General features: G+C 44.2%; 1 protein-coding gene across 8 annotated transcripts in view; it reads right to left on the bottom strand.

The window, feature by feature from the left end:
* Positions 1-23,528, bottom strand: part of PDZD2 (PDZ domain containing 2) — a 355,674-nt gene that overhangs the window by 77,459 nt on the left and 254,687 nt on the right. For 6 of the 8 annotated variants that reach the window (XM_059173721.1, XM_059173722.1, XM_059173719.1 and 3 more), the window contains 3 exons: positions 15,349-15,850; positions 5,862-6,004; positions 2,795-2,927 (listed from right to left, as the gene is read on the bottom strand). In XM_059173721.1, coding sequence (XP_059029704.1) covers positions 2,795-2,927; positions 5,862-6,004; positions 15,349-15,850 — 778 coding nt within the window. Of the gene's footprint in view, positions 1-2,794; positions 2,928-5,861; positions 6,005-15,348; positions 15,851-23,528 lie in introns of those variants that run through there. The other 2 variants (XM_059173727.1, XM_059173723.1) reach the window with 2 other exon arrangements.

Here is a 23,528-nt window from a genome sequence, read left to right as displayed (position 1 = left end):
TGAGCCAGTGAGTGAGATCACAGATCAGGCATCATCCAGGAAACCAGCTTTCAAAACCCCCTTGTATGCTCCTTAATTATGCTTACCCATGAGTCGACTTTTTATTATTTAAATCTTAAGTAGCGCAATACTACAGTGCAATACTGGTTCTGGAGTGGAATGCAGTGATTCATCACTTACACACAACACCCAGGCCTCATCTTCACAAGTGTTCTTAATGCCCATCACCCCTCTAGCCCACCCCCGACCCATCTTCCTCAGTCAACCCTCAGTTGGTTCTCTATTGCTGAGTATTTTATGGCTTGTTTCCTCTCTCCTTTTTTCCTTTTCCTCCTTCCCATACGTTCATCTATTTTCTTCCTTAAGTTCTCCATGTGAATGAGATCATATGGTATTTGTCTCTCTTTAAAGGACTTATTTCACTTAGCATAATACATTCTAGCTCTATCCCTGTCGTTGCAAATGGCAAGATTTCATTCTTTCTGATAGCTGAGTAATACTCCATTGTGCGTGCGCACACACAGACACACAGACACACAGACACACAGCCCACATTTTCTTTATCCATTCATCAGTCGATGAACATCTGGGCTCTGTCCATAGTTTGGCTATTGTTGATAACGCTGCTATAAACACTGGGGTGCATGTTCCCCTTCAAATCTGTATTTTTGGATCCTTTGGATAAATGCCTATTACTGCAATTGCTGGACTGTAGGTTAATTATGTTTTTAACATTTTGAGGAACCTCCATGTTGTTCTCCAGGGTGGCTACACCAGTTTGCATTCCCACCAACAGTATAAGAAAAGTTTCCCTTTCTCCACATCCTCGTTGACATCTGTTGTTTCCTGTGTTGTTAATTTTAGCCATCCTGACAGGTGCAAGGTAATATCTCATCATGGTTTTGACTTGTATTTCCTTGATGATGAGTGATGTTGAGCATCTTTTCATGTGTCTGTTAGCTATCTGGATGTTTTCTTTGGAAAAGTGTCTAGTCATGTCTTCTGCCCATTTCTTAACCGAGTTGTTTGTCTTTATGGGTGCTGAGTTTGAGAAGTTCTTTGTAGATTTTGGATACTAACCTTTTATGAGATATGTCATTTGCAAATATTTTCTCCCATTCTGTAGGCTACCTTTTAATAGTTGATTGTTTCCTTTGCTGTGCAGAAGATTTTTATCTCGATGAAGTCCCCATAGCTCATTTTGCTTTTGTTTTCCTTGCCTGTGGTGGCAAGTAAGAAATTGCTACTGCCGAGGCCAGAGAGGTTGCTGCCTGTGTTCTCCTCTGGGATTTTGATGGTTTCCTGTCTTAACATTAAGGTCTTTCATCCATTTTTTAAATTTATTTTTATGTACGGTATAAGCAAGTGATGAGTGGACTTTTTTTGTTTTTATTTTATGATTTCTTTGTGTTCATGTGTTTGCGGGGAACAGCTTAACCTAGAAAAGGTTTTCTCTTCCCCATTTTCTGAACTAGCAGGAGAAAGATGTCAGTATAGAAATAAAGTTTTGGTGGCCATGGTATGCTTGCGCAGGAACCCCCACCCACACACACCCCATTCTTGAGCCACAGACTATGGGGAGGTGGGCTGTGCAAACACAGGCCTCAGTCTGTGTGAGTGTTTAAGACCCGATGGTGCTTTTCAAACCCCATCACCTCTGGCTGAAAGGGAACTTGCTTGTCCTTCCCTTGTAGCGTTTCCCTCTTATGAAATTCAACAGACTGAGAGGGAACATCCCTGCTCTGCTCCCCTTCCTGTCCCTAGTGAGGAGACACCAGGGCGCCCCATGGTATCTCTGGGAGGGGAGGAGGGGGCCTGTGAGTGGAGACGGTCTCGACCCCTGCCTCCAGGGCCTCAGTGCCAACCCTTCCTCCCAAGTCTGTGCCAAGGCTCTGGGTTGCTGTTGGAAGCCCGAGAGTCCGGGTTAAGGGACTGGTGACAGGTGTAAAAGGAGGAAAACAGATTTTTCAGAGAGTTCAAAATATTCTAGTTATTAAATACTCCAAAACTAGGCAACACACCTTGTAATCTAAGAGAGAAAATATAGAAAAACCTGTGGATGTTAGGTTCAAAAAAATACTAGGAATAATGAGGAAAGAATGAGTCCTACTGGCAAGAGTGTGTTGCTGTGAAGGGTTAGGACTGGGGTGGCTTCCCATCACTGCTTCCATGCACGAGAACGAAGCCTAGTAGCTCCCTCGCACTAACTCCTGAGTCCTGTGGGTGCTTTCCTGGCTTATCAGCAGCAGAGGGGACCGTGGAGCAGAGGCAAGGGGGCTCAGGTCCTCTTCTTTCTGGTCACGCTGCTGTAGAAGCCTGCAGCCTTTATCCAGGGCACTGAGGCTGGTGACACCAGGGGACAAAGTGGAGGCTGGGGGCCTAGGACATCGGCACCCTTTCCTCCTCCGGGACCTGGGAGAGGTGCCGCTCCCCACCTTTCCTGCATCCCTGCCGCCCAGTGGGCATCCATGTCTCCTCTTTGGCTTCTCCCTGGAAGAGGTGCTGCTCTCTCTACCTTGTCCTTCTGTCCTCCCTACCACCCCCCGCCCCATTTCCTTAGTCCTATTACTGCTCTTCCATCTACTAAATAGTTCAGCTCAAGGCCGCTCACATGGGCTTGTCCTGGAGAATCACGGCCATTTAAATGGCTCCGGTAAACTTGCAAGTAGGTGTGGAGTGAGTGTGTGTGGCACAAAGTGTGTGTGAGTGTGTGGGGGGAGGGCTCAAATCCAAATTCACCACCAATTTTAATATTAAAAATATTAAAAACTAAAACCAAAAACAAACTACCTACCTTGCTGGCTACCACCAGCTGAACCATTCCAGTGGCGGCGCGGAGAATGGCCACCGCTTCCTCATGGGAGAGCCCCACCAGTAAGTGACCATTGATTACCAGCAGCTCATCTCCTAAGGACAGTCTGCCGTCCCTGAGGAAATGGAGACGGGGGAAAAAAATCCCTTGTCAAGATATTCTGGACTTGAGAAGGGACATTCTCCTGGAGCTGGGGAGGGTCGAGAGGGCACAGTTAAAATCAGGCTAAGGAAAAAGCAGAGATGGCCAGCGACAATTTGGGCTGGGATGTTTCCTTTGGTCTGGCTGGGTCCCGCTGCCCACCTAGGGAAGCTCCATGATTTCACACCATCACCTGGCAGCGAGCAAGCTCTTAAGTCACTACCACTCCCTGCATCAACCTTAATGAAATGCCTCCCGTCCAAGGGGACACAATGACAGTGGAATTGAGACCCCGAGGTTTTTGGATAGTCTAGTCATTCCATCCATTCTCCATCCTAATGCCATCCTGCCCTCACAACTGAGTTGGCAGCTGAGTCACTGAGCTAAGCGCCCCAGACAAAGGTATCTTAGACTCAACAGAAAGCCTTCTCTAACCTGCTGTCCTCTCTCTTTCCAGGTGACATGGCCCTGGACAGATTTCCTCTGTGGCACCTGGCGTGCTACAGATGTGCATGTGCTTGCGGTCCCCCCCGCTCCCAACATACACGCAGAGTTATAGGGCCTTGAGGATCGAGCCTCTCATGGCCATTTCCATCCTACAGCCTGGCTTCCTCAGGAGGATGAATACCAAATCGAACAGACTGACCAATTTACTGCTATTGCAGGTATCAGACCTGGTCTACAAATGTGTTCCTTTATTCCTCCAAAGTAAATTATAACTTAAAGCTTCCTTCCCACTGGGCTGGGGCTGCCTGCACTAGGCTGGGTCAAGGGCGGGGGTGGCACACTTGCCAGGGCACCCTGCAGGTGTCCTCAATCACGATGGATCAACAGTCCAGCGGGTTCCCCTTGAACCTCCAATGGTCTAGTTTTCCATGATCCCAAAGGGGCCAAAGGTCTTTCATCTCCATTGCTAAATATGGGACAGGAAATCTGAGGGGGATGATCCCTAAGCCTAGGTTTCTACCATCCCCTCTGAAGGCTTTCCATCGACACCCAAGGTGCTGCTCGGGGACCTATGCCTGTCTGCAGTATTCCTAGATTCACGCAGCTTTCTCTCCAATGCGTCGACTCTTTCCACCTTGCTTTCTTTCAGCAAATCAACCGGCTTCTCTCCATCCTTTCCTCCCTCGTTCGTTTTCCTCTCAGTTCTCTAGGGCATGCATTATAATCTTTTCCATGAATTTAGGCTTTCACGAAGATAGGAGGCATCAGAGACTTCTGATAGCCTCTGACTTCTGTCCTTCAACAATCCCTAAAGCAGAAAAATGCTAAGAACCCTTTTAGTTGCTTGGACTGGGAAGAGAAGGGGAATAGGAAGCCGACAGAGAACCTCAAGGAGGCGTGTGGGTGGCCACCAAGAAAGAGAGGGATTCAGGACTAAAACAGAATGCACAGTTCTGACCAGTGTTCTTGAATTTACTTAAGACCATCCCTAACCCCTTCCTTTTTCTTATTTCCCTTTTCAAATCCATTCGTCTCATCTCCTGTTATTAGCTAGAATGCCCCACATTTGAATTATATACTCTAGAAGCACAGAGACACATGCACACGACTCCAGGCTAAGGGTGAAGAGAAAATGGTGAAACCCACTAGAAGCAGCTCACATAGAAAGCAGACAAGAACAGTTCTATATAAGTTTATCTCTGGGCACAGGAATTTCCCAATTGTCAACTTTCCAAAGACATGCTAGAACCTAAGACCTAGGATTCATGGGAAAATGGTTATCTGATGGGAGTTCCTTAAAGCATATCTCATGTGGGAAATTTAGTGATGCTTTTCTGGATAAAAACTAAGGTCTTAATCCTTCCATAACGACTGCTGCCCCGGTAACTAACAAGTGCAGTCATTCTTATCTCCAGTTGCTAGCATCTTACTCTGAGACTAGAATTGGGACATGACACACATTGATAGTTTGTACCCTTGACCTCTCCTTTGTCTTCCAATCTTTACCTCTGGTTCCTTTAGGTCCACTTTATGAGATATATTTTTCAAAGCCGTCTCTGTCTAAGGCAGGCCAACGCCACTCTGGTTTGCCCTATCCCGCTTATAATGATGCTACCTGGACTGAACCCCAAATTCCCAACTAGGTTTACCTCCCTCATCTGGGAAACTCTACCTTCAAGCCATCACTTGAACACCTACTGCATTCGTGAGGGCACACACATGTGCATCCACCCCAGCGTGCCTTGCCAACAGTAGACACCCCATATACACAGAAGCCATCAGCTAGCAAGGCAAAAGCATGTGTACAGTTTGGGACAGTTACATCCTTGTAACTCCAAATGGACTTCTTTGTACATGCTTTGCCTAAGCACCGTCATTTATCCTACTGAAGACGAGAGCTAAGATTAAAAAACATGTTTTAAAGTATGAATTGTTCAGGTCACAAGGAGAAAAATTCACATTTACTTTTTCCCCCTTGGCATCTCCATGACACACGTATATAACTGCGTGTTGAATCCTGGTGGACCTGACACAGCACATGAACTGCGGTCACATTTAAAAGCAATTACTTTCTCAAGTCATTAGCCACGATCTTATGGGGGTTAAGATGTCAGGAATGTGGTGTTCTGTTGCATAGCATGATCTCAATAGGGAACCCCATATTACCAGTATCTCAAAAGTTAGGATAGGTAGCCATCACTTGAAACTCAAAACAGATTAGAAAGAAATCTGATCTCTTCTGATTCAGAGGAGCCTGCACCATCTCCAGCAAATTACCCACTTCCTGTGCCCAGAGGTGTGTTTAATTGGAACTGCTCATGCCTGATTTTCTTCCATGCTCTAGCATATTTTATAGGAACTGTAATTACCAGGGCTTTGAGCATGTGGAAGAGTCCTACGCCCGGAGGAAGGGAAGGGAGAGGATAAGGAGGCAGAGAAAAAGGGAGAGTTATCTAGTCACCTGTGAGCGGCACCTCCTTCCTTCACTTGAGTGACAACGATAGCGTGAGGTGAGCGCTTTGATCCTCGGCCTCCACTAACCTGAATTCCCAGCCCATCCGATTCTTTAAGCAGCTCCATCTTCCATATCCGGCCAACTTCCTCCTTGGAAGAAAGAGTGAGCACACTATGAAGTATATGGACAGACACATGGCATTGACCCAGGAGAGTGGAACTGTTAGGTCAAGCCAAATACCCATCATTTGTCAACAGGTGTTGCAGATGACCGCAGAAGAAAAAGCTCTGTGTGCTGGATCGGAGTCTCTAGCTGCCAGTCCTGTCTAACAGAATGTTCTATGATGACAGAAATGTTCTATATTTGCACAATCCAACAGGGAGTCACTAGCCACATATGGCTATCGTGTGCTTGAAATGTGGGTAGTAGCAACTGAGATGCTAAATGTTTTACTTCATTTGGTTTTAATTATATTAAATGGCTACCTGTGGCAAGTGGCTATAATATTGGATGGCAAAAGTGATTATCCAATTTCCTGACCAGGATGCTGTTAAATAAAGCTTCTTCTGCCTGAAACACGGACACCACTGTGTGTGTAAACACTGGCTGTGTCTGGGTTCCATTTATTTATACACAGCTACTAATTAATAAAGGAAGATGAAAGAAGATGAAAGGAAGGTCTTGGGGCTGGGAGATGTCAACTAATTTGAGCCCAGCTCTGCCACTTAGTACTGATGAAAGTCTTTATACCTAAAACCCTTTCCTTGACTCTAAAGTGGGGATAATTATGAATAGTTTCAGGTTTGTCATTAGGAGTAAATGAGATATTTATGGAAGCAGCAATGCTTCTGGCACCTAGTAGAGACATAATAAATGTTGACTGGTAACGTTATATATTATCTGTATATGCACATACATATGGTAAAACCATCATACTGTAATACATCCAATGGTACTGTAATAGTGTTGCATTGTGACAAATGGTAGCTACAGTTGCGGTGAGTGTAGCATAATGTGGAGTTGCCCAATCGCTATGTTGTACACCTGAAACTGATGTAACATTGTGTGTCCACTATATATCATTTAAAAAAAAAAAAACCAACCCATCATGTTGAATTGAATCTCAAACCTCCGTAGAACATAAAAATGAGATCTTTGGTGGGAGAAATCAAAACAGGAAATTAATTGATGAGCTTGTTATTGGCTTCTATAGACATTGGTCTGTACATGCTTTAAATACATTAAAACATGCTTCAACCCTTATAAAAATCTATTCTTTAAAAAAACTCATCGTGTCTCTAAGTCCTCTGGACTGCTGGTAGTTTTTCTGCTTTGGTTAAATTCTTCACTTGACTCCCCATTTTACCCTGAGGATGCAGACATGAGCTGATGTAAAATGTTTGAGTTCCTTCAGATACTTGCTTTTTCAGAGAAATGAAAGCAAAACCTTCCAAGGTGATTTACTTTGGTGGTGGTGGGGGGGGTCTTACGTTAGGCTAACTCCTGTAAGTTCTTTTTCTCTCTAGATCTATGGGTATTGGTCACAATGCATTCCTCAACATATAAAACAAAAACCATATCCTCTCCTCATCCATCACGAAGGTCCGATGGAACCATTAAGGTCCAATATGGACAAAGCCATCCTCCTCCTAGAAAGAGGCAACCTTCCCATTTAAGCTGCATACAAAACAGGAAGAATGTGAGGTATTCAGAAAATCTGAAATATACACCGTCAGAGACTAAAATGAAACTTTATGCAATAGTAAAAAAACCAGATGTTAAACAGTCACGGATGTGCAGCAATAGGAATGAATGTCTGGGGAAATTATTAACAGACAGAGACCTGCTGGATCCTCCGCTTTCTCCAGCACAGCCGTGCTCTGTGGGGGTCCACGGCTCTGGGAACGTGCAGTGGTGCCAACGGTCTCCCTCATCTGCTGACCACAGACAAACGATGCCTGTCTGGCCAAATGTAACTTCAGAAGTCACTGGCTTACCACAGTCGTTCATGAACTTGTCAACAATCCCTATATCATCCAGTCACCTCACTTTGGACTCCATGGTTTTTGGTTTGTTGCCTCTGACCTCTGGAACACCTTTTTCTCTTCTCCATTCAGAAATAACGTCCCTGGCCTTCAAAGCCTCTCACAGTTCCACTCTTTCCAAAAAGCCATCCTTGAGAGTCAGTGCTACTGATGAAATGGAAGATTTCAACACTTCTAGTGTATGAGGCGCTGTGGCCGAGTAGACAGCCCAAAGGGAACAAATTCCGGGATGTGCTGACTAGCTGTCGTCCTGGCTTACGGGGCGTCCCACTCTAGCACAGGGGTCAGACCTATGGCTGCCTCCCTGGGCCTAACAAAGTAGCTGAGAAACTAGGGCATAAAGGTGGCTTCAGTTGTTCTTTCCATGGAAGATATACCAGGGTATATCTTCTACTAGGGTCTTGAAGATATGGGACAGTGTTCCTTCCTTGCCCAGTACAGAAAAGCTGTGAAATCCTTTCCCCAAAGCAACAGGGAACATTATTGGAGTCCAGAAATGAGCAAATCCATTGGGATCTTGCCCAAATTAGTAAAAACCTATCTATCCCATTACAAGCTGCACCACCATCTCCCCCATCTTGCCGTCTTTTCGTTAAACAGAACATGTCACGTATGGTTCACAGAGGGTATGACAATACTTGATACACAATCCTTTCTCATTTTTAAATGCTTTTAGAAATAGAACTTGTGGTAAGAAACATGCAAAACTATGATCATGGAGGAAGCGTAATGACTTAATGTATCCTTGTTATGAAAGAACTAAGGCAGTGTTCATTAGGAGCACTCACATGCCCTCTTCATACCCAAACACACACAAATGGCTGAATGTAAAATAAAACACATATCTAAAAAAAAAATGGCTTCAGAGGGCAGGGATGACCAATCTGTAATACAGCCCCCAAGTACGCTAGTCAAGAAGCAGATCTTCGTTTTCACTTTTATCCAGTAGCATGAGTTTTTCCCTCCATAACTTAAAGTAGTAACTCTAAGCGGGGAGTTCAAAGAAGTCCATGCAAGTTTCCCTGCCCTGGAATTTCTTGATCATCTAAGGAGGAGTTCAGAGGTACACAAAGGAAGGCACAAACAGGAAGAAAGAGGCAGATGTTATCAGTCTCAATTGTCCAACTGTCGGCATTAAATCTAGCTGCCCACGGCTAAAAGCAGTGTTCAGTTACAAATAATATCGGCGTTTGAAGTTTATGAGGCTAAACCTGGCACTGGCAAAAAATCAAAAGGCCAACTTAAATATGATAATATGAAGTATATTTCCAACTGCCCCCTTCAAGCCCACTTGGGTATCTAATACACACTTCAGAATGGTCAAAACAGGACTGCCCCCTTCTCACTCCTGGCTTTCCCACCTCCAAGGGAAAGGCACCATCATCTACTTAAGCTAAGGAGGATATGCAAACTAAAGCCCACAAGCGATCCTTGATTCCTCCTTCCATTTCCTATATGCAAATCATCAGCAAGACCTGTGGGTTCTACTTGTGAAACACACGCACATCCATCTACTTACTGCTCCCCGGCCACCACCACTGCCAAGACCATCAATATGTCTAGCTTAGGTTAGTACAGTAGCCTCCAATCTGATCTCCCTTTTTATTTTTTGCTCACCTACAATCTCCTATTCTCCATTATACATCTAGGGTGAATTTTTTTTTTTTTTTAAGATTTATTTATTTTAGAGGGAGAGAGAAAACATAAGCGGGGGCAGAGAGAGAGAGAGAGAGAACCTCAAGCAGTCTCCCCATTGAGCATGGAGCCTGATGTGGGGCTCGATCCCAGGACTCAGAGATCATGACCTGAGCTGAAATCAAGAGTTTGCCGCTCAACTGATTAAGCCACTCAGGCACCCCTCTACGGTGAACTTTTAAAATACATAGATCATGGAGCACCTGGGTGGCTCAGTGGGTTAAGCCACTGCCTTCGGCTCAGGTCATGATCTCAGGGTCCTGGGATAGAGTCCTGCATCGGGATCTGTGCTCAGCAGGGGGCCTGCTTCCTTCTCTCTCTCTCTGTCTGCCTGTCTACTTGTGATCTCTGTCTGTCAAATAAACAAATAAAATCTTAAAAAAAAATAAAATACATACATCATGATGCACTCAGCTTAAACCTTCCAACAGCTCCTACCAGACTCAGACTGGGGTCTGAATCTTTGAGATGGCGCACCCAACCTCTCCATCTAGTCCCGTCCATGCTCCCAAACCACCTCCTTGTGCTCTCTCCATCACACACTGTGCTTCAGTCTCTGCTCCCGGGGACACTCCATCACTCCTGCCTAGGACAGCTGCAAGGGCTGGCTCCTCCCTGGAAATATTCCGCCCCCAGATTTTGCAAGGCTTCCCTTTCCTGACACTCAGGCTTCAGCTCAAACATTGCCTCTTTAAGGAGGTCTTCACCGGTGCCAATTTCTGCTAACTCCCCACCAGGACACAGCCCAGGCACCTTTCACTTTACTGCTTGTCTCATTTATAGTACCTGTTGTCACCACATAATGTTTAGGTTCAGCTATTCAGCTATTTGCTTGTTAATTGCTTGTGGCCCCTTCTCTGTGATAAATGTGCCAGGATAGAACCTTGTCTCTCATTTATCAACGGGTTCTCCAGCAACTAGAACAGTGCCTAGCATATAACAATATTGCATAAATGCCACAGAATTAACAAATACAGGATGTTTATACATTAATCTTATGGTTTTTCAGAAGTTATTGAGAGTGACATTAAGAGGCTTGCCCAGATGGGAAACCTGCATGTTTGCCAATGTTTAGCGTGTGAACACCCAATCCAGTTGTAGAGACGACTGAGTTCTGAAACAGCTCCTGTCTAGACAGATGGCTCAAGCCTTTGCTTCCTTTTACACTGGCTTAAAGGGCAATGAGACTCTGTCAGCCTGTTGAGAATAAGCCAAACCACGCAAAACTGGTTGCCATGGACTTTTGTATTAATGCTGTCAAAGTGCTACCCTTTCCTATAAAACGCCAATTAGTGTGTGATGCTTACACAGGCATCTCTTCAGAGAGGCAAAAAAAGAGAAGGGATTTATTTACAAAACAGAGGTGATGCATTAAAGGGAGCTGTCTCGGCAGCATTTAAATGACCTCATCTTCTGCTGGAACCAAAAATAATATTTCACAATCGCATCTTTTCTCCAAATGTGAGAAGAAACATCATCCAACTAGAATTTTACTGCAGCAAATCGTCTGGCGCTAGTTGCAGACTTAGATTCTGAGGCTGTTTGCCTGTCCCTTCTTACTTAGAACGATCAGTCAGAAATGAAAAGATATGTGACCCAGGTCAGAGCTGTGGTTCTGGAGTCATCAGACCAAAATGTTCAGTTTATGGGTGAGGAGATGGAAGCTCAGAGGAAGAACGGGGCAGCCTGATGGCCACAAGTGGGGGAGGAAGAACTAGGAGTAGAACCTGGTGTCCGGTCTCTCACACCCGGAGCTTCCAGATGCCTTCATTAATAAACATCTACAGAGCACCTACAGGTGCAAGGCAATGAGCCAGGACACAAAGACAAAAAGGTCCTTGCCCTCCAAGTCTACTGGCGACACGACAAGCCACATGGTAATTGGAGTATGTGGGATGCGTGCATTGATGAAGACCGAGAAGGGGCACCGCAGGAGCCCAAAGAGGAGATATCTAGAGACGGGACAGATGGCAGAAGGTCACAGAAGCCTCCTAGAGGACTGTGTCATGGTGTTTTGTCCCCCAGAAATGGAAGAAGCTAAGCTGCACGGGGGAGGGGAGGAGAAACCAGATAGCAAGAGCAGCAAAGGTTCAGAGGAGACAGTGAGCACAGTCTTTTGGGAAAAATTGTAGCTAATTCAGCCCAAACAGGGCAGGAACAAAGCAGTGAGAGTTAAAGATTAGGTAGGGATCAGACAGCGAAAGAACTCCTGAGCCTCACTGGTCTACGGAGTTCAGGTATTACCCTGAAGGTGAAGCGGACCCACCCAGAGGGCTTACGCGCGGCTGAGTGTGCGAGCGCGCACGCGCACGCCTGATGCGCTCTCTGGTTGCCGTGGGGACAGGGGATGAAGGCATGACACTGGATCGTGGGATGGGCAGCAGAATGCTATGACCACCCACGTGGGAAATGAAAGCAGCTTGGCCCAGACAGAGAGCTGCAGGAGTGGGGGAGAGGAGTGAGGTGTGCGGGGAGACCCCAAGGGGAGCCGGGGCGGACGGGACTTGGTGATCAGCCGGACAGGGGGGAAGGAAGAGGGCAGCATTCCTGTTGACTGTAGGATACCAGCTGTCCCAATTTGCTGGGATGAAGGCATTTCCCGGGATGTGGGCTTGGCAGCACAAAACCAGGGAAAGTTCTAGACACCAGGTGAGAGACTGCTAGTTGGAATCTCAGGTTTCTGGCTTGGGTAACTTGACACGTGGCGGGACCTGGAATACCAGAGCCGGTGTGGTGGTGTGGGAAAGTCATGCGTCGAGTTTTAGGCACGATGTGAGATACACAAGATGGAGATGTACTACAGGCTCGTGGTGGAAAGCTCGGGGTGGAGGGCGCAGGAGAGGGGTGAAGGAGCCCACGCGGACTGAGGAGAGACATTACCACATAGAAGGATAGAAGTTCATCCCGTGACCATGGAGGGGCTTACTAGATTAGGACCATCCGTATACTGTTTCTGCTTGGTGCAAACATCAGGGAGGACTCAGGAGATGTCCTGGGTGTGACTTGCTTTCTGAGTTTCCTTTTCCTGCAGATTCAGACCTGGGGCAGCCTTCCTGAGGTCTCTGCTGAGGGTCTAGGGAAGAGGTCTGATACTGTACAGGGTGAACTACAAGTGTTACGGGGAGCCCACAAATGGACCCACAGACACACACACCAGCTATGAATAAATTTGTCTGGCTGGCAAACAGCAGGGTTCTTTTTTTCACTGTGATGTGACTAAGTCACATTTATTTTTGACCATGCTGCATTATAGAAACACACATCTGTAGTAAACAGGCTTGCAAGAACTTTCCCCTTGGATGAGCAATGGTCTTCCCTAGACAGGGAGTAAGGAACTCTGACCTCAGTTCTAAAATTTCTTATCTATGTCCTAAGAGATTACGTTTTAGACAATGGGCCTAACTTTTATAGTTTAAAACATTTATCTGGTTGCATATGTAGTATTATGTGTTAATATTTTATAGAAACAGATGGCTTTTTAAAAAGAAGATATTTATTATAGGAAACATGTTTCCTATAATTCTGTTAAAGGGAAAGAGGATATGAAAACAAAGACTGAAGATTTATTTTCATGTTACAAATAACAGTCTATGAAAAAGAAGCATCTGACAAATAAAAATGGGCTGAATGATTATAAGCCTTTTCTGTAATTTATTAAGTCTTTGTAGATATATTAAATCATTAATAAAGCAGAAACAGAACAATGCTGACATGTTTAATCTCCCATTATTCAAATGGAATGGAATTTTTTTACCCCAAGGGTTTAAGAGGTAAATACCTAATTTTTGTTTTCCTGGAAATTCCATTTTAGTATGACCTTGGGCTCATCCCAGAGTAAAAATAAAAATCTCCTCAGCCCAAGAACCTACAGGACCTTCTGTGATGGTCTACTGGTTCCAATCTGGGTGATATCTGGATGTGGGGGAAGCTGTGAAGCCTTACTTCTTGCCAACTCAATCAATCCGGCATACATGCATCAAACGATGATGCTTCTGGGGTTGAAAAGGGTGCTAAAATATATTAATGCCTGCAAGGATGTGTGGTCCATGCTGACTTTCTGAGATGGGAAGTATAACCCAGGGTCAATACTCAGCCTACAGATTACAGACAGTTATGAAGAATGCAAATTCCAGAGGGCAGGTGTCTTCTTTCTGTTGGCACGTGGTTTTAGAAAAATGTCCCAAAGGCAAAAGACCTAGTTGTATTTTTTTTTTAAATCACCATTTCATTTAAATCTTCTTGGACATTTGAACTTGAGTGTAAAAACCAGGCAAAGAAACTCTGATGTGTAGCCTTCAGATAGTCTAATCCAGAAATTCAATTTTATGTTACAGCCTTTAGTTAAGATGAGCAGAGAATAGTAGCCTCTTAAACGCTTTTTTTTTTTCTCCCCTTTTAAAGTCATTTCTAAATTATTTCCAAATCCTGTTCTTTGGACTATATATGAGATTCAATCTCTTCTGGAACTTAAACCTTCAAAATTATTAAGAGAACCAACACTCCCTAACTTACTCACTCTAGGCTTTCTGTGTATTCATAATTTAATCATTTGGAGAAAAAGTCATATTCAAGTAGATTATTACCAATAAGAAACACATTATAATCTTCTTGCCCTTAATTCTTTTTTGAGAGGGACCATAAAGTTTGTAGAAAATCATTGATAGAGACATTACTTTTTTCTTCTCCTTCATTTACACATTCCTCCTATAAATCATGCCTCCCCTGGGTAAGGCTTTATGAAGATCACTGAGAACCTCCGATGAAGGAACATGGTCCCCCGAGAGAGGGGTTATTTTAATTCCTCTACTCTCATTAAACAGATCAGCTGTGATTACAGAGATATGCATGAAACAACCTTACTAGAAATTCTATTCACTGCCAGGGCACCATTTCAGCAGTATGCAAAGCTGAACTTGATACTTCTTCTGTGCCCATTTTCTATCTTTCCAACTTTCTCTATCATCCCAAAAGGGTGTCTCATGGAGGGACTCAGAGAGGAAACCAATCAGAAACCACGTAGCAAGTAACTGCTTCATTAGGAACCCACAAGAATATGTGCCAAGAGGAATCTTGGAAGGAACATGCTTACGCTAGAGCTATTTCACTTCAAGGGAGAATGTTGGTTATAACGAAGGAGGTGGTTTGGGGCTAGAAGTGTACCCAGCACCATTCAGAGTATACCACATCTGCTTTGCCTTTAGAGAAGACTAACCCTGACCATCACAGCTGGATATCATAGTATCAGAGACTTCTGTGAAATTTCCAAACTTCGCTGGAATTCAGCAATTTAATAACATGAACCCATAAAAATGTCACTGGTTTTGAAGTGTTAAAAAGAAAAGCAGATGCTTCTCTGCATGGTGAACATCCTTCCTGTGTAGTGCTGAGGTTGAATGTTCGTGCTATCAGCTGCCACCAGGAATTCTGGGCCTTGCTGTGGCAATTCCACTGGGGACGGTAGTGATAAATAATGATGCAGTTCAAGTACTTTATCTGGGGCTCATATGACTCAAATTATACCACAGAAGGCTTGAATTTTCCACTTAGCATCACTCAACTAGCTCTTTATTTAAGTAGGACAAAATGACTTGAATTTTTTTTTTTTGTTATTATTCTGTCCTCTGACCATTTATCATAATAAATGTTTTGGCTTCTAAATACAAGTCCATCTTAGATATATTTTCTGAGGCTTAAAAGCAACTTCAACAGTATTTCTGTTAAAATTCAGGCTCTATAATCAAAGCAAAGCTTACCCGTGCCAGGCAGTCACTCGATTGGAAGTCTGTCTTCCCAGATTTTGAGAAGCGGTGTTTGTCATTGCTTGTGGGTAGAGAAGCATCTGTCTTTGGAATGCTATGCTCCGTCCCTCTGTCTGCTTCTGAACTGTCTAGATGGGATCCGGCCAGCTCCTTGAGAGATTCTGGGCCATTTTCTAGCTCAAAAGCATGACCGTTTCCAAGTTCAGGGTCTGGGCCATTGTCCGACTCAGAGATGGGGTCATTGTCCAACTCACAGCCTGGACCGCTCTTGGGTTCTTCAGTGGTCTTCTGGGGAGAAGGCCTGGAAATGACTCCAAACTTTCTTGCTCGTTTCCCCTTTTTCACAGCTTGGTCACCCAGCTCCAAGGTCGGTGTCTCTCCTGGTTCAGAGCTGTTGCTACTGCTGCCATTGTAAGGAGAGTGGACTTTGTGCTTGAACCGGCGCAGCATGATCAGGTAGATGAAGCCGCCATTCCAGCACTGTTCAGCCAGGTAACTGCAACAAACACAGACGTGCCGGTTAACACCACCAGAACAGCGTTCTTGACCATCGCATTGGGCTGATGCACTCAGCAGCCCACACGGGACCTGTGTGATTAATGTGATTAACCACCTGCCCAGGTAACTGAGGTACTGAGCTTCCTACAGAGGCTCAATATGCCATTATTTTAATCTACATAATTGCTGATGTGAAAAAGAACCCCTGAACAAACCAAAACCCCCATGAACTAGACATTACTAAAGAAAACACCCTACAGTAGGTAGTCAGAAATGGACTTTTCTAGTCACAGAGCCAATCGTAACATGGGATTAAAAAAAGCAGTAATTCTCCATTTCCTCAACGATATCTTGTACTAGAATTACTCAAGCCTCGCATTCACATAGTTTATAAAAAATTTTTTAAAAAAAGATTTTATTTATTTGACAGACATAGATCACAAGTAGGCAAAGAGGCAGGCAGAGAGAGAGGAGGAAGCAGACTCCCCACCGAGCAAAGATGCCAATATGGGGCTCGATCCCAGGACCCTGAGATCATGACCTGAGCTGAAAGCAGAGACTTTAACCCACTGAGCCACCCAGGCACCCCTATAAAAATTTTTTTTAAGTGAACCTGCCCCATGTGGGGCTTGAACTCATAACCCCGATATCAAGAGTTGCAGGCCCTAAGGATTGAGCCAGCCAGGCACTCCTCCATTCACATGCTTTTGCCACAATTACTCTGCAAGTCCCCGGGGTAAAGAATAGCTGAAACAGACTGAGGAGAAATGTGAGGTTCTGCTCTTAGGATCAAAGTATCAGCTGCAGAAGAAGGACCTCTGCCTCACAGCACTGAAGCGAGAAAAGAGCAGAGCAGGAGAGTGCTGGCTGGGATCAAGGTGCAACCGACAAGCGGTGCAACGGTCCGCTACATTGAACGTGTGTCAAGTTCACTTCCTGATAATGGCTCTAGTTCGGGTGGTTCCTGGTGCACAAGGAGTGTCATTTTCAGTTGGGGTATCGCATGAAGAGGAACCCCGACATAATGAGAAACATGCAGACATGGGATGACTGGGACCAAGAAGCCTGTTGGAAACTGTGTCAACCAGGAAAAGTGAGAGGGGAGAGGGATGCTTAGCTCAAAGCAGACAAGCCCGGCTTGGGTTGTGTGTCATGCACTTGAGGAGCGGCGAACGCTCAGAAGCAGGAAATCGCACAAATGAGATGAAGCGTGTGAAGCCTGACACACAAGAGCGGCTCCAGATCTCAAGGAATAACCATAGACAGAACACCCAACGAGACAAGTAATTGGTGGTGTTCAGGACCATTAAAGCTTTAGCAGAAAAACCCACACTTGCTCCAAGTCAGGAAACCAGGCTAGGCTAGACCCTCCACTCATGCCGCCCAAGCTAAGGACACGCAAACCCCAGATGAACCCAGGGAAATGCCTTCACCATGGAACGCTGCCACATTCTACACATCACCGGGTCACAAGTAAAGAATGTCAACAACCAAACCCTTAATGAGTTGGACCTGCTTCCAGTCTTCATGTGCCCACAAAGAAAATGCCAATGTCCTCAATAAGTGAAAAGTGGAGAATTTTTTCAAGTATGCCAAGCTAGCTGCTCTCTCCCCAGGCCTGCAGCTCAGACCTGAGAGCCGGGGCGGTCCGTATACAAGAAGGAGCCAGGTTATCAGCTGTGTTTGAAATGTACTAAATTCTGGGCCAAAGCCATGTTATCGCCCACACCTAATGGTCAGGTTAATGCAATGACAGTGCCAGTCTCACTGAAGAAGAATTTTTACCATGAAGTAGAGTAAACAGAGAGAGGGGTCCTCAAACCACCTCCAGAATCAATAAAAACTTTCTTTGATCCTGGGTTATAAACCATGGTAATGAACTTAGACGTAAAAGCCAGGTAGATAAAGGGTATCACACAGACCTCAGGCTATTCTGTGTAATACAGTGAGATGAACAGGTAAAAGCAGTCCACTGGAGTCTACTAAATGAAAATTAAACTTGGTTCTCAGCACAATTTTCCTACAGCATTCAGATTTCGTTTTGTTGAGTTGTTTACTTTTTTCCCACCCTGGAAAAATTTCCGTAAAGGTATAAAATCTTCTAAGAGTAGTTATTAGCCAGACTGTAAGGGTTTCTCTGAGCAAATCTCTACTCTTAATGCAACACATATGCCAGAGGTTATGAAAAACAGTGTTGGGGTAGTAAAAACAGGGCCAGGGAGAGAGTCAGACACCCAAGTTCTCATTCTGGCTTTGGCCTAGCCATGTAAAACTATGGGGATTATACCAAATTTCCATCAACCTACTAACAGACAGACAAAATGTAGTTTATCCTTGTAACGGAATATTATTTAGTAATAAAAAATGAAGTATACACTGTAACTTAAGTGATGCTAGGTTTAAAGACACCAGACCACAAAAGGCCATATGTCTTTCCATTTATAGGACATGTCCAGAGTAGGCAAACCCAGAGAGACAGGAAGTAGATCAGTGGTTGCCAGGAATTAGGGGGAAGGAAGAACTGGGACTGCTAACAGGTACAGGCTTTTTTTAGGGGTGATGGAAATGTTCTGGAATTAGATAGTGACGATGGTCACACAGCACTGTGAATATACTCACTGAATTGTACACCTTAAAATAGTGAATTTTATGTGATGTGAATCATGTCTCAATTAAAAAACAATAGCAGATATAATAATTCTGGCCAAGTTTTGAGTTACTTCTTTGAGTTGGTGCTCCTTAAGAACATTCTTTACAGAAGAAGATACTGAGGCTCAGAAATACTTAATTATGTGCCCAGGTTCACATAACTGCCAAGTGGTCGACCCAGGCCCTCCTGCTTTCCAAACCCCACGTGCACTGTGCAGTTGTGTTGTGTCAGTCACGCTAGTATCCTCGTCTGTAAGACGAGGGTGTTAAAACGGGTCATCTCCGAGTTGCTTTTACAGTTTAATAACTGTGAAATGCTAGTTTCTTGGGAAGACTTCTGGGGATTAAAGTAGCAGGCCATCCTGAAGGTACTGACCCAGTGCCAATGACAAAACAGAACCCTGGAAAAACAGAAGTATTCCTTTTACGTCCAAGTTGTCCTAGGTCTCCTGGACACTCACCATCAATCTGAAAAAAATCCCACCTGGATAGGCAATTCCTTTACAATTGCTTTAGGGATTCGATCTTTTGCATTAGAACTCCGAGCAGTTTGATGGGTTCTGAGCAGAGACCTTCTTTTTCAGGGCTGAAAAGGCAGGCCCATCGACTCAAAGCATAGGATCTTAGGTATTTCTACTCTTATGGAAGCTTCAAGAGCCTTGTGACCGAGATTATTTTATTCTTTCTGCAGAGCCCATGCTCAACAAAACTACAAAGCCAGAGGAGTTTATCTTTAGTTTGGCACCATCTCCCCATCGTCTCCAGACTTCCTAGCAATAAATAAGGCTCTGACACCTTCAGGGAACTCTATGACAGGGAACTCTGGAGACAGGGAACTCTATTTTATTCCTTCCTGGACACTGAGACTTCTAAGGTCATCCCAAAGACAAAGTGTAATGAATGAACTATGGATATCACAGCAAATTGGTGAGAAGACTTTTTAGGCAGAGATAGTTTCTTGCAATTCTTCCAATCACCTTATATGTAATGCTTCCCTCTCCATCTGTACCGAAATGACTTACCTAACTTTTCTAGCACCTTCTTAGCTAATTCATGCTTCCAAATCTCTGTTTCTAGTCAAAAGAATTCCTACCCACCATTAGAATCTTTAAACTTCCAAGAAGTCTTTGAGAAAGAAGAAATGGAATACAATCCTGGTCCAGAAAATTAGATCTTCAACAACAACAGGTAAAATTAACCTGTTGGAGGCTTCTCTACCATGTAATTGTTATTATTATTATTATTATTATTATTTAGTTTCTTCCCAAAATGTAAAACTGTTTACTGGCATGTAAAGTTATTAATTCAACTCAATTAAAATTTATTTGATTTTGACCCTCCCAGGATGGTCTTAAGATAAATGAGGAAAGATGAGCATATCCAGAAATGGAGTTCCAAATTCTAGCCTAGAGCCCTCCCTTTGAAATGTGTTGAGTTTCCTCCTTAACTTGGTCTTTGCAAGCATGTTTTGTGACTAAATTCCCTTCTACCTCCCTTTCCCCTCAAACTGTGCTTTAACAAAAAGAAAAAAACAAAACAAAAAAAGCAAAACCAAAACAAACAAACAAAAACAACAACTTTTGAGCACCTCCTGTTTCTTGATGATCTATTTTAATTCTGGAGTCTGGGCTCTCTAGGTATGGGAGGCCTAGGAAGGGTCACAGGGGAGGCTGGGTGCTGGGAAAAGCTAGAAGGATAAAGCTGCCTGGAATCTGAAGAACCAGGACAGGCAAGCAGGAGATAAGAGAGAGGAAAAGACAGACAGGTATTGGAAGGCCAATGACGTACATTATATACCCATGCCCCAATTCTATCAAAAGAAGGCTTAGGGCAGCTGTCTTGCCAATGTCCTCTGAAGAACCAATCTCCAGCTGCCTTTGAAAATCCTCTTGGGCATTTGGCCATCAACTACTGATGCCAGGAACATATGTGAACCCACAGAGGGGCGCTGCCAGGCAGAACCACTGGTGTATATGTGTGTGTGATTCAGAGTAAGTTGGATTGCCACCCCTGGGCATTGGCCTGTACTACAATGTCATGAAAACTCAGACAACATAACTCAGACAACATAAAAGAATTCAAGAACTCAGACTTTTCTGCAAAGCAGACATTTTTACTTCATCTGAGTTAAGTCCGGTCCCCAGTATAGACAAGAGGAGAGCAAACACCGGCCGCAAGACATTTCTAGATGAGTTCCTAGGATCAGTTATGAGTTTTACAGAATGGGACTAACTGCTGATAGGCACTCTAACACACAGGATGAACGGAGATCAGTTGTTCTTGCCCACGACTGCCTCTCGCAGAGTGCAAAGGGAGGCTAAAAAGCTGTTTGTGGTCCTTTGAAAACCTGCTAAGCCTAATTAACCCAGAGGGCTGTCTGAGGTTATAAATCTGTAGGTTCCCAGAGGAGAACGGGTTGAGAGGAAGTGTTAAATATATACAGATTAATTTCCCAGTGAAGTCTTGGCTGGGAAACAGGGGGAGGCGAGCTCGGACAGCTCCGTAAGAGGCGGTGGGAGGAGGAGAAACATTTCCTGGAGAATCAGATTCCCCAAGACCAGTCCGTCTCAGGTGCTGCCTCCCAGCTACTTGGAATTTGGGGCTTACTTCTCCCCGATTCCACAACCCTCCCTGGAATGAGCCAAACTTTCTCCTGGGGACTCTGTAGGCAGAACGTTTGGGCTGTTTATAGTGCTGAGAAGAGTGACTGCTATCCCTGTGTGTTCACATGGCCACTTTCTAATCAGCCCCGATTACGTGGCGGAAGATGGGGCTCAGGCACCAGTAAGGCGCCGAAAATAGACCAGAGTCTAGGCTTAGAGCATAAGGGACTGAACACCATATTCCAACTGCTGTATGAAGGAGGTGACTGCCCAGTTCTGCTCATTCTCACCTCCTCATCCAGCATAAACAGCTGGGGTCAGCAACTCTTTCCTCTTCTCCCTCATCTGGGGCCAAGAACAGAGAGTATGAACACATGAATCTGTCCTCTTTTTATGAAATCTGTGTTTAATTATTTTTTTAAATCATACAACTTGGATTTCCCAAATGCAAGTTTTGTTTCCCAAAACACAGGTCGGTAGTGAAAAATACGTATATTCTTAGGTATATAAGTATATAATAGGTATATAAATAAGTATTTATTCAAGAATTTTTTTGGACCTATGATACAGTATTAGACATTCGAACTCAACCCAAATTATCAGCTGCCAGAACTTGTTACCACCATAGAGCTTAGTGGTCAAATTTAAATCATACCCATCTATCCACTGGGACAGAGATCCACGTTGCCCTGAAGGGAACTGGGCCACAGATGCTGAGAATCTGGCTACTGCTATTTCTATGAATAATAAACGATCTTTCATCTTTGATCCCAGAATCTCATGCTTTCTGCCCGCATTCCTGAAACTGTGGCAGAACAACTTGGGTTAGCTTCCCAGTCAAGTAAAATCACGGTTCTTGCTTTGCAGCGGGATAATCCACACAGTAAGTCAGTTTATAACTGGTCCTGCTCCCCAACTTTGAATGTAGAGAAGGAACTTAATGATGTATCTTTTCTTGACATCAGTGAGTAAGAAATAAAAATAACTATGCATCTTAAACCAATACTGGGTCTTTCTTGAAGGCATATCAGACACAGGTGAAATATACTAAGAGGAGTAAGAGAAAAGGTAGGTGTTCTACCCTCTGATTCTACAAACGCTGATTAAATTCAGTGCATCACCTCAAAGGTAGAAGCACATTTGTGTCCAGTCGTGTTAAGTGGACTCCCTTCTGCCCTTTCCCTACTTGAATTCCATTTCCTGCAACCCTTTGCTGCAATATCCACTTCTGTGTGGAAGCAGAGCTGGTTCTCTTTCTCTTTCCTGCTAAGAGCTTCTGGATATAAAGGGATTGGGGTGGCAGAGACACGGCAGAAAAACACTGGATAAAAAGCAGCTAAATCATGGAAAAAGTTGTTCTGATTTCCCAGCAATAAGGTATCATTGATTTTCGTATTCATCTTAGAAACTCACATCTCAAACTAACGAGCATGATTGAAATAGCTCCTATGCCAGGATACACTACACATTTTCACCTCCAGTGTAGCTTTACAGCAAGGAAGCAGAGCTGTGGTCCTTTCCAACATATAGCAACAGGTTTACAAGAAGTTCCAGTTTTCCTCAAAAGTTTTCATGCAACTTATTTCTGCACAAATCAATGTTTTTTTTTTTTTTTAAAGCCACCATCTACTTTGTTGAAAACAGAAACTCAGAAGCTAAATTAAGTAGAAAATGCCTGATCAGTGATGAGAATGGACCTAATAAAACATACTACAGAGATACTGGCCCTTAAAAGAGATCTTCCAGGCTTCTCTTTGCAACTGATTGCATTTCTTTATTAAATTACTGTGAATGAATCAGGGCTTCTTATAACTATATGAGATCAGCTTGCAGCCTATACAGAATCAAATCAAAACTCTAGCCACATAGCTCGGCTAAGTCATCCTGATGACGGTCCCATTCCCCCCCCCTCCCAGAGGGTGGGGGGGGCAGAAGGAATGCTGGGAAAAGTCAGACTTTGCTGTGCATGAATGAGTCAGTTTCACCTCATGAGTGGAGAGATGAGCTCAGAAAGTGTGCATGGGAGCTCATCACTTTTCTCTTTTATGACATGAAGTTGCTGCTTGCTACTTGCTCTTTACAAATTCATTCATTCATTCAACAAATCGTTGCCGAATACCTATCACACGCCAAACGCCGGGAGGCACGCGGGGGTGCGGCGGTGAACAAAATGATGCCTGTCTTTGTGGCGCATACTATCTGGTAGGGGAGACAGGCAATAAACAACGGATCTGTTAAAGCATCCTAGATCATATGTGAGAAGGTGAGACATGTTCTGGAAAACAGAGAACACAGGATAAAGAGGATGAAGCATGCCAGGAGCTGGAAGAGCCAGGTGGAAATTTTAAGGGCTGTGCCTGAGGTGGCCCCACTGGGAGGAACACACAGAGCAAAGTCTTGAAAAAGATGAAAGCGTTGGCCATG

The sequence above is a fragment of the Mustela lutreola genome, chromosome 5 (assembly GCF_030435805.1).
Source record: "Mustela lutreola isolate mMusLut2 chromosome 5, mMusLut2.pri, whole genome shotgun sequence".
Classification (NCBI taxonomy): domain Eukaryota; kingdom Metazoa; phylum Chordata; class Mammalia; order Carnivora; family Mustelidae; genus Mustela; species Mustela lutreola.
Note: the sequence above shows the minus strand (reverse complement) of the source record. Positions and strands in the feature narration are given on the sequence as shown.